Source organism: Neltuma alba, unplaced genomic scaffold (assembly GCF_004799145.2).
Source record: "Neltuma alba isolate B1F8T4 unplaced genomic scaffold, ASM479914v2 tig00001332_pilon, whole genome shotgun sequence".
Classification (NCBI taxonomy): domain Eukaryota; kingdom Viridiplantae; phylum Streptophyta; class Magnoliopsida; order Fabales; family Fabaceae; genus Neltuma; species Neltuma alba.
Genome location: NW_021632421.1, coordinates 57582 through 68929, shown reverse-complemented (window position 1 = coordinate 68929; position 11348 = coordinate 57582). Strand labels below are relative to the sequence as shown.

The following is an 11348-nucleotide window of genomic DNA, read 5'->3' as shown; positions in this document are numbered from 1 at the left end:
GAAAAGCGATAGGAGTTATCTGTGATCAGAAAGTACTCAATAAGGTTAAAGGAAAGTTTTACCGCACTGCTATAAGACCAACAATGCTATATGGCAATGAGTGTTGGGCTTTAAAGGGACAACATGAACATAAAGTAGCAATTGTCGAGATGAGAATGCTGAAATAGGTGTGTGGTCATACAAGAAAAAAAAATATCCATAACGAACATATACGAGGAAAAATTGGAGTGGTTGTGATTGATGAGAAAATGGTAGAAAACCGACTGAGATGGTTTAGTCACGTACAAAGAAGGCCTTGGTACGTGCCAATGAGAAGAGCGGATCAAACAATATTGAGTCCTCTAAAAAAGAGTAGAGGAAGGCCGAAGATAACACTTAATAAAGTTATTAAGCCAAATCTTTCAATTAACAATGTATCAAAAGATTTGGCTTTGAATAAAGCTCAATGGTATTGTGCGATCTATGTAGGCAACCCCACTTAATGGGATAAGGTTTTGTTGTTGTTGTTAGTTTAAACCTAGTAACCCTTGTTGGCCCCCTTTCAAAATTTGGCCACCGTTTCCTCTATAAGCATCAGGAACATAAAATAATTATTAATTCGCAAGGTCTGAAATTGTAGTATTATTTCTCATCCGCTAACCAACCAAGATAATTTAAAAAATGAGATAGAGTGATCTGCCAATTTAGCAAACTACTCGTTTTATTTTACAAGTGCTCAACATATGCCACGTCAGAACTTTTTTTTTTTTAAAAGAAACTTATCCATTTAAATTCCGCCGGCCCGATTATAATAGCCCAAAATGTTTCTTCAAAGCCCACATCCTTTAACGAGCACACCCCTTCCCTTATTCGCGCACCAGAGGCAGAGCTTGTCTAGAAATCTCTATCTCTCTCTCTCTCTCTCTCACCATTTTTGTAAGACGCAAACGGGAAAAATGCAGCACCAGCAGCACAATCCTTCACTCGATTCCGAACCTCAACTCCCACAAATCAAAATCCACCACCCCTCCTCTCCTCGTGTCCACAGCCCCGCTCTCTCCGCCGCCACTCCCACCCCAACCGCCGGTGCCCGCCGCAAAATTGGCGTCGCTGTTGACCTCTCCGATGAGAGTGCCTTCGCCGTTCGCTGGGCCGTCCAGAACTACATCCGCCCCGGGGATGCGGTGATCCTCCTCCATGTTAGTCCTACGTCTGTCCTGTTCGGTGCTGATTGGGGGGCCATCGACCTTACCATCAATACCGATCCCAGCTCGGAGGAAAATGCCGTCAGTAACCTCACTAACAATGAGCACTCCAAGAGAAAGCTTGAGGATGATTTCGATGCTTTCACAGCGTCTAAGGCTGCTGATCTTGCCAGGCCGCTTAAGGATGCTCAGATTCCGTATAAGATCCATATTGTGAAGGATCATGACATGAGGGAGCGTTTATGCTTAGAGGTGGAGAGGCTGGGGCTGAGTGCCGTGATCATGGGTAGTCGAGGGTTCGGCGCGCTACGTCGTGGCAGCGATGGAAGGCTTGGAAGCGTTAGCGATTACTGCGTGCATCATTGCGTTTGTCCGGTCGTGGTGGTCCGGTATCCTGATGATAAAGATGGTGGAAATGGTGCCGGGAGCGATGGTACTGCCGTGGTGGCAATGAAAGTGGAGGAAGAGGATGAGGCAGTAATCAAGACGGTGCCAGTCCAACAAGAACATAAAAAAGGTTCGGGATTTTACCTTGGGTATGCGTGTGTTTATGCACAAATGCCCTTTCGTGATGTTATCATTTTATTTTGATTGCGTTTTTTGGATGATATTTTGTTTTCCTTCTTCAAGTGTCGTTTTTGTCTTTGTTTTATCTTTTTTTGGAGTGAACAATTTTAGTGATTAGGAATATAAATTTTTTGAAGCTTAAGATCTATACTTATAGACTGGCGTAATCAACGTGCTTTTCGTGGGTATTCTTGAGTTTGCTTATAGATGAATTTTACATTGCTACAAGGTAGAATGAACCAGACGGAGTGTGCTGTATAATAAACAAATAGGTGGATGGCTAAAATTCTTATGTTGTGTGAACGCAGAGGGCATGCTATGCTGTCAGAGAAAAACTTGTCAAGGGTTTTTCTTATTGTCGATGTAGATTTGCTTTTGATTTTATCAACTTGGTGGATGGTGACACTTGTGGGTTTAAAAGTCTAGGTAGGGTTTTGCTTGCTATTGATGCGGATTTGTTGGTGATTCTGCCCGCTTGATAGATGGTGGCACTTTGGTAGGGATAAAATTTTGAGTAAATTTAGTACTGATTTAGCGATTGAATTGTGGTAATATATACCTGCTATGAGGTTTTCTTTCATTTGATCCTGATTTATGATCATCATCCTATTAGAAGCGAACATCGCAAGGAATGGAGTTTGTATCATTCTAAGAATACATTCCTACGTAGTAGTTGTGACCATAACCAAGCCATCGTGCATAGAGGACCAGCCTGGATGCTATATTGGGTGAGATGTTAGTTTGGAAGCTGCATGTCAGATGAGTAAAACTGCAATAGTATGAATATCTTCCATTGAGAATCTGAGAGGCCATGTTCCCTTATTGTGATCACAGCTTTTTAATGCATCTTTAACATTCATGAATTGGTCAGGTTTATTTTTGTCGTAACTAGGTTCCTTATAATATAAGCTGAGCGCTTGCCCCTCATAGATCATATGTCTGACTTGCCATTCCCTATAAATTTGAGAAAATGATCGGTCTTTTCTATAAATAGGACCCCTGCTCCATGTGATATGGATCTCTCTTTGCAACGGTTGGTAAATGCTAAAAATTAAGAAAATGATTTTACATACTGAGCAATTACTAGATTTAGATTTAGGTATTCATATTGACCATTCAACGCTTGTTTATAGTGGTATGGGGCCCCTGAGCTTAGAGTTCATCTCCATACCCGGAAAACTAGATTGTGGAGTTGCCTTAGCATGGACGTATGGCATGATGGTTTGTTGTCCTGGACATTGGAAGCTGAATTTGATGTTATGATTACCTGATTGAGACATCAGATATTGATTACATTGTATTTTTAAGCATAATCGTTAAGGGAAGAAGTTTTCCTTGGTTAAGTTGGAGTTTGTGAAAATGACAACAAATCATTTATAGTTAAAATTGAACTTTTCAATTTCTTTGGGATATCATAGTAGCAAAATCATTGTTCAGAAAATTTGAAGAGTCTATACCATAATATTGCATTACAAGTGGGACTAACTGATTTGCTTATCTGTTCATTCATCTTTTCAACTGGAAAATGTTGAGCTGCTGAAAGCTGGTTAAAACTTATTTATGAATTGTTCCAACTTGCTGTTTCACATGGAGACTAAATAGTAAAATTATTAATTGAAAATTTTGTTTAATACTTTACAAAGTAGGTCTTGTATTAAGGGCCGGAGTGAGTATGATACTGAAATGATCATGGTAAGTTATATTCTAGTTAGTCAAATGTGAAAGGCGCTCCTGAAGAGTTAGATGCTCCCACTTCCTCGAGGAAGGACTAGCTTGAAAATTGCCTTAGTGAAGCAAGGTGCTGGAATAAGAGGAAAAAAGCTAAAAGATGTGGTGTAAAGAACTAAAGATGAAGTCTTGTGATTATGTTTGACATATAAATCAAACTAAATCATAATAATTATATAAAACAGTGCATTAAAGTTATCAATTCGTTAGTCAGGGGAAAAAAAATTCACTTCCAAAGTAGATGTTGCTGACTTGCTGGCAGCCATGCGTTGATAAAATAACTGAAGTGCTAAAATAACTAAAGTGCATAAAAGTCCAAAAACTTTCTTTGAATAGATGGCCATATTACTTTTGACTTTTGAGTTACTGGCACCATCTTTCATCCGCCTGAAAGGCCTGTGGGAGGGTCCCTCCCTAAACTGACAAGAGGAAACGCTGAGGGTTCATAGTACCCTTGACTGGATTAAAATTTGAAATTTCTTTCTTTCTTTGTTCTTTTTTATGATGGACATTATAATTTATGAAAATTGTTAATGCTTGGAGTTTGTCATTTTTTGTACATTCTTGCTAAACCTCTATCTTATTTTGGGGGTATTTTATTGTAATATGCGATATATCTCTTTCAACACAGTTTAACATGTGAATCTCTTGCCTCTCTAGTCCAGTGATTGGTTAAACTTATGGTTGCATCTGAGTTTGACATGGAACAGTATACCTTAGGCCAGTTGAACTCATGTAGCGTCATAAGTTTGTGAATTAACCGTTGTTTAAGATGAGGAAGTTGAGTTTCACAAGTCTTAGCTGCCCCCAGCTCTTTATAACTGTTTTGAGGCATGGCTAATCGTGTTCCAGTGGTTTTCTTTTGTACAAGTCGATGCTGTCTTATGAATGTTTAAGCAAACTCAAGATGATAAATGTAGCCTTGATGTTCATCTATGAAGAAGAAATTTTTATAGGTGGTGTTTGATTTTATTTGTAAGAATGCTTTATTTTTCCTTCTGACGTGAGTTCTCAGAGTTGAATTATTTATATGATTTAGTTCATGTATTTTATAACTGGACATGATGGCGAAATAGCTGGTCATGGAATTGACTGGTAAATTGTTAACTCATGCAGAAGATTAGCTGAGGCCACGTTGAGCTTTATTTTGCATGGACAGGTGTGCGTTTCCCTTTTCTGTCTGTTGTTTTATGCCCATTTAGATGTTTAAAACCCTTTCTTCTTCTTTCGTGCGGTCCCTCCCAGGTTATTGACGGGCCTTGCTATCAAATCGGTTCATAGGTTTCATGTATCTTGACTTTCTTCTTTTGTGTATACTAAATTGCAGAATGCATATCCCAACTGGGATTGGCCAAAAAAATGATATGGGGATATTTATGTTCTCGGGTGCCCACGTTTCTTTGTACTGGGAGCATTTCTTGCTTATGAACACTGGAAAGATTTTAGAGATGTTCTTCTATGGCTTGATGTGATCTCGGTTCTTCAGGCCATCCAAAGAGTGTTGTAGCTTCTTTTCTGATGTGGTTTATACTCTTTCATGTAGCTGGGCAAGCTTGCCTGCCTTCGGTTTTCTGGTTCTTATTTCCGATCTGTAAGTATAAAGCTACGCCTCTCGTTTAAACATCTAAATGGGCATAAAGAAAATGACAAAAGGTTGGAGTTTCAACTCAAGTCTAAGTTGATTTTTCTGTTTTTGCCTCGCTAATTTTAGCTTTTCAATGACCAAAAAGATTCTGGTAAAAAAAAAAAGACCAAAAAGAGGGTGTAAAGTTATACTCCTCATTTTTATTATAAGCTCCAAATAACTAATCTTAAACATTTAATTAAAATTAGTTAAAACAATAAATACGTTAAAAATATATTTTTTTTTCAAATATACAAAAAAGATGAAAAAATGTTTGAGAAAATGTGATTAGGAAGAAATAATTAAAGGTAATATTAGAAAATTTAAATTGAAGCTTGTAAAATGAATTATATTTTTTTCTTAAATTTGAAACGATGGGAGGTGGTAACTTCTTAAGCTGCATAAATCGTGCTTATGGGGGACAATGGGAAATATTGGGTCTGTTTGGATTAATGATTACAAAAATAGTTTGTTGCCAATTTGACTTTTAAAAGGATAGATAAAAGTTAAATTGGTAATGTGAATTGTGTTTGAATTGAATTTTATAAAAGTTAGTTTATAAAGTTAGATTGAGTAAAATGTTATTTGGATTATGATTGAATAAAAGTAAGTTTTGTTTGTATAATTACTATAATAGGTATGAGTTTTATTAGATAATAAAAAATATAAATTTTATTAAATAATGATAAATGATTAAGAAAATAAATTTACACATAATAAATTTAAGGGAAAATAGCCACACAAAAAAAGATTATTGAAATAGAAAAATTGCACCCAGGGGTTAGTTTATAAAAATTGTTATCAAAATCCATACTAATATTGTCATGTGTCTTTATATTTATAATTTTTCTAGTTTGACAGTCTTTTTGCTATTTTTTCCAAATTTAAATTATTTTAATGTGAAGAAGCAAAATTTCATCGAAATATATTTTAAAACATTATTTTTAATGATGAGAAAGAGCATGAAAGGTTTTCGAATAATGAGAGAATGAGAGAGAATAAAGTTAGGAAAAGAGTGAGAAAATGTGATACTGTGTAATAATTGTTTCAACTGTGTATTAATTCGTGAGATTCAATCTTACTTTTGAGTCATAAGTAGTATAGCCCAAAAGCCCCATTAAACACCCATAAAATTTACAATCATGCTTATCACATCAAGAAGTTATTTTTAGGCTTCAAAACACTCAGCCAAACACACCTATTATTAAACAGCACCGTTGTATTTGTAACCTTGTTTCATTCTCTCCTCCCTTTCTCCAACCCTGCACTTCAATATTGGTCCTCGCTGTCATGTGATATAAATCTATGGAAAGCGAAGGCATTTCTCAACTCGTTTGTAATTTCAGGTCACTAATACCTATTCTTAAAATTTTAAAAACAGAAAAAAAAAAAAAGAAGCAGCAATTTTCTTATTTGCCCAACTTAACCCCTCTAATATTCATCAAGCTTGTTATCCTCAATGCAAAGGGTTAATCCGATTAATTGCTCAAGCATTTGTTATCAAGTTGTTCCTCAAAACTTCTCAAAATCTACCGTGCAAACCTAAGTTTGAAGGTATGTACACATTTAGTTCCTAATACCTCAAATAATATCATCTCTAATAAAATTATATTTATAAATAACAAAAATTAGTAAATTACAATATACCGAAATTTCAACATCTTTTTATATTTTATTTTAAAACAAGTTGCCAAAAAACGCCTTGCTGCTTCTAGTTTCTGCACCAACTATTAGTATGCCCACTGAATTGAGCTGCCTGACAAAAATGCAACTTGTCTCAACAACTATGAACCACCGTAACCTATTTCCTACTCTGTCCCTCCCCAATCAAACCTCCAAAAGAGATAAGTCCGAGATAAGAAAGAAAACGCTAAGGGCAAAACAGAGTCAACAAAACCGGGCCAACTTTAATCTGAACAAAGTTTACATTGAATTCCATTGTAACTCGTTAATATGCACTTTATTTAGGCCTAAGTCCCAATATGAACCCCGCAACTTCCTCTCCGATCTTGGCCAGTATATGAACCATCCATCCGTGGAATCCGAAAGTGACAAGGTCTTAGATTTTAATTTCTATGATTACAAGTCAAATTGCAGTCAAAGTTATTCAATCCATTGTGAAAAAAAAAAAAAAACTCGTAGTTACAAGCATAATACAATATAATTCCATACATTGAGGCCAGTTTCATGAAATGCCTAAACAAATGACAGAATCTCTTAAAGGGTGAATCGCTCATCCATTGTTAAAAGAATCAAATGGGAATATAGACCTTTCTAGTGTTGAAGCTATAGAGTCGGAAGAAAAAACATTGGAGTTAGTAGGGTCGAGACTCTAAATCAACGGTTCAGCTCTGTCCTCATCGTGCATCATCTTCAAACAAAGGCTATTAGCTCTGCGGAGTAGTTCTAGGATGCTTCCATGGCCTGAGGATGCTCCAAGAAGATGAATCATCGTCTGGTAGTTGCGCGGCAGAGGGCATTTCAGATGAAGAACAGCCGATCTCATCCTGCATTAACGAAGAAGAAAAGAAATTAACAACGGTTCCTGTTTGGCCACCCAGAATTGTGATAGGTTCTAAATCGATTTCATTAACAGTAACTATTTGGATCAATTCCTTGAAGAGATGAAAACCTACATCGGAATCGACAAACGCACTCGATCGCCGCCGCTTCCAGGACAAAGAAGAACCAGCTGAAGCGGAACTTGCAAGAGGCGGCGATGACTCCGAAGCAGAAGCGCAAGACCATGGAACCACCTGGTTCTCTCCTTCCTCCTCCTCCTCCTCGTCCTCTCCCTCGTCTTCATCGTCATCATCTTCATAACCAGAGTCAGCATCGGAACTGGAATCTCCAGCATCATACTGCTCCTCCTCCTCCTCACGATCAGGACTGTCACGGAGATCATGATGATGATCATCACGATCATCTTCTTCCTGGTGATGCTTGTGGGAATCGGAGGCACAGTGGTTACAGATGGAGTGAGTCGGAGTGAGCTTAGGACCACAGGCTTTCCAGGGAGTGAAAGACTGACAGGTACGGCAGAGAAGAACTCTGGTGTGCTTCGCCACCAGAAAGTTGGCGCCGTGAACCTTGTCGTCGCAGCGCCAGCATAGCTTAGCCTGGTCCGACTCACAGTACATCCTCGCTCTCTTCCCGCACAGCGCGCAATCCGCCATTCCGTCTTCCTTCCTTCCTTCCTTCTTCGCCTTCGTCTTCCTCTTTTCCTCCCTCTCTTCCATACCGTATAATAAATACCCCGAATCCTGACTTTGACCCTCGTCTTCACCGCGTAATTACATTGCTTCCCTGCCATCCATTTACTAGATTCTTCTGTACACGCTCGTGGGCAGTATCGTCATTTCAATTGACAGCGCGTTGTTAGATGAGAAATTACAAAAATTCCAAGTGTAGTTTTTTTCAAAAAAAAAAAAAAAAGTATCACCTTAATTTCAATGTCTCGTGAACAGAAACAGCACGTTATATAGCATTAGTTCATTACTCATATGATAATGATTTAACCCTTAGTGTCTTTTTAAAAATTTTTTTTTAAAAGTTGGTCTGAATCTTATCAACAACCGACTTAATCAATTTTTAATGTGAGGAGATTAAAAAACAGTATGGTACTAAAAAGTCGTTATTAGGTGTGAACCTAATAAGACACTCCAAGTATATTTCAAAGGGTCTAGAATATAATCATCAATCTAACTACTGTTGTTACATTGAAAAAAAAAAAAAAAAACAGTTTATCTGATCGCTAAAGCTACTTTTTGGGAGTTTAGATTAGAGGGCTTCCTTCCTTCCCCTGTCCAACAATCACATTCCAACACGCGGGATTTTTATAATATTTAATTGGTTCCACCTTTTTTGTCAACCTTCTTATCCTCCGAAAACGCGTCTCTAATCCTATATATAAAAATTAAATAATTAATTAACGAAGGTTAAGTGAATTACCTGAGTTAGTTATAAATAAATAAAATAAAAGTTTGCCAAGATATCCTATAATAATTGGCAATAAAAATTACCACGTGTGAAAACATTTCTACAGTTAATAAAGGGAACGGATGTTTTATGTTAAAAATCAAAACAAATCTTTCAATTACCTGATTCATTTAAGATTGAACGAATTATAATTTATATATGATAAAAGTACACAAAATCTTGTGAAAACTGTGTCTGTGCTAAATAGAGGTGATTGAACGTAAAAAAAAACCAAAAAAAAAAGAGCAAAATTTGTGTCTGTGCTTAATTTCAATTAAAATTAAAAGCAAGAAATTGATAAGCATAATTAATTTTCAAGTCAAACAGCTTTCTTTTGTTTGTGCAAAAAAGATCAAACAGTCGTGATGGGACAACATGAACATGCAAGTTGAATCCCTTGGTCTGAAATAAATCATGCAACTTGGAGCTGTAATATCTCTTTTAATTTATTTTTTAAAAAAAAACAGAAGGTGGTGGCCAGATTTGATTTATGAGGAGCTTTGAGACGCGGACTCTAATTAGGCGGCTAAACTACGAGCGGATACGATTTAAGCTCGGTCCGAAATGCCACACGGCGTAAATCGTCGCCACGTGTACCCCGACTTGTGGACACAAACAGCTTAGCGTCTCCGCCGGGGGATCCTCCCAGATATTTTCAGATTTTTTTGCCTTGCTTCATTTCCCTTCTCCTTCGATGCATGACACGTCACGCTAATACCCACGTGGCAGGATGTGGGGCCGGTTTCACGTGAAGGCGGGTGGGGGCTGCCTCGCTTCGGAACTAACGCAACCCGGATGGATAGACAAGATATCCAACCAACTCGAGGAGATATTATATTTATAGTAAATTGAGGAGAATTGGGATTTGATAGAATCTTTTTATGGGCTGAGAGCAAAGGAGGGCGAGATTCACGTGGACGAGAGAGAGAGAGAGGGGAATGAACCTGTGGATGGAAGAAGAGGGGTGAGATGAGAGAGGTTCGGTGAATGAAGACTGTGGGCAGGAAAAAGAGGAGGGGGGGTTGCATCGGGTTCTTCTAATTTGGAGTGTTGGAGACTTGGAGTCATGACCAATGCCCAATAATGGAGGCGGAGAAGTCAATGGCCATTGTGTGGCCATGACCTGTGTCACTTGTACCTCTTCCTTTGGCCATGTATTTGGATTATTATATTTTAATTTTAAAAACTTATAAATTGCTTCTCCGAATCTCCGGTTCTACCTCTAAAACTCATTCTATAGTGTAATTTACACTATAAAATACTATTTCCGATTCTTAATATAACATTTTATTTGATTTTTATTTTAATCTTAAATATAAGACTTTAATATACTTTGTCTCTCATGTTTACTCAGCTTTTTTAAAATAGTCCTTCTAATAATTGTAGTTCTAGTTAATACACTTGATTAGCAAGGATATTTTAGGAAAGACAACACCTATTTAGGACAAATAACTAACTCAACTTACTTCCTTAATCTTCTCAAATTAGTCAACTGGCTCTTATAATTAGGACCGAAAATAATATGTCTTATATTTAAGACTGGAAGAGTATATTGTTATCCTTAGAGATTTTTAGCTCAACTAACATTTAGCATCTCCTTAAGTATTGCTTAAACATGATGTTGTATATTGGAACCTTCATAGGTACGAGTTCTTTCTACCAAAGGAAAGATGACCACAAAAAATAAAGCATTACCCTATATTTAAATATTGTCAAACTTAAACAGAGATGGTTCTCATTGAAGCGTTTTTTTGCGTTTACATAGACTACAATTTAGCACCTAGTATTTCCAATAATATGCTGTTATTGATAACATTTACTCCTCTGATTCTTAATATAAGACTTAATTATTGAATAAATCTTAATCTTATTTTTATTATATTTATCAGTTTTTTCTAAATTACTCCTATTGATATTCTCTAACCATAATCAAGTAGAAAAATAAAGAAAGATATTAAAAAAGATGATTATAGTATTTTAGAAAAAACATGTCATATTTTTTATAATGAACTAATTTATCTAATTTTTTAATCTAATCAAATTAATTAAAAACAACGTGTCCATTTCTTTGACGAAAAAATTGGTTTGACTATGGCTCCCGCTTTTCATCCTGGAGTTTTCTTTTTCCGTTCGTGAGAGTCTTGTCCCTTTGCGCTTGGGGTCTTGGCGTTGGCGCCTGTCTTTCCGACACATGTCGAAGGAAAGGTTATCCGGCTCGAGGGTGTATATTTTGCTTTTTTTTTTTTGAGTATCTGTCTATGCTGCTA

The 11348-nt window shown here is 36.9% G+C and overlaps 2 protein-coding genes across 2 annotated transcripts; one reads left to right on the top strand and one right to left on the bottom strand.

Moving 5' to 3' along the window:
• The first annotated feature begins 873 nt into the window (after window positions 1-873).
• LOC114755548 (universal stress protein PHOS32-like) lies at window positions 874-4831 on the top strand. Its single transcript, XM_028944444.1, has 3 exons — window positions 874-1701; window positions 4596-4638; window positions 4807-4831. The coding sequence occupies exons 1-2, from the start codon at window positions 936-938 to the stop codon at window positions 4601-4603; spliced, it is 774 nt and encodes a 257-aa protein (XP_028800277.1). The 5' UTR covers window positions 874-935; the 3' UTR covers window positions 4604-4638; window positions 4807-4831.
• Window positions 4832-7009: 2178 nt separating this feature from the next.
• Window positions 7010-8357, bottom strand: LOC114755558 (zinc finger protein CONSTANS-LIKE 9-like). The gene is made up of 2 exons (XM_028944453.1): window positions 7740-8357; window positions 7010-7610 (listed from the first exon to the last, which is right to left on the bottom strand). The coding sequence occupies exons 1-2, from the start codon at window positions 8340-8342 to the stop codon at window positions 7491-7493; spliced, it is 723 nt and encodes a 240-aa protein (XP_028800286.1). The 5' UTR covers window positions 8343-8357; the 3' UTR covers window positions 7010-7490.
• Between the last annotated feature and the right edge of the window lie 2991 nt (window positions 8358-11348).

Bases quoted from the DNA above. Each gene is read 5' to 3' on its own strand.
- LOC114755548 (XM_028944444.1), top strand. From the start codon at position 936: ATGCAGCACCAGCAGCACAATCCTTCACTCGATTCCGAACCTCAACTC.
- LOC114755558 (XM_028944453.1), bottom strand. From the start codon at position 8,342: ATGGAAGAGAGGGAGGAAAAGAGGAAGACGAAGGCGAAGAAGGAAGGA. The intron at 7,611-7,739 runs GTAGGTTTTCAT...TCGTTAATGCAG, and splicing joins GTGCGTTTGTCGATTCCGAT to GATGAGATCGGCTGTTCTTC.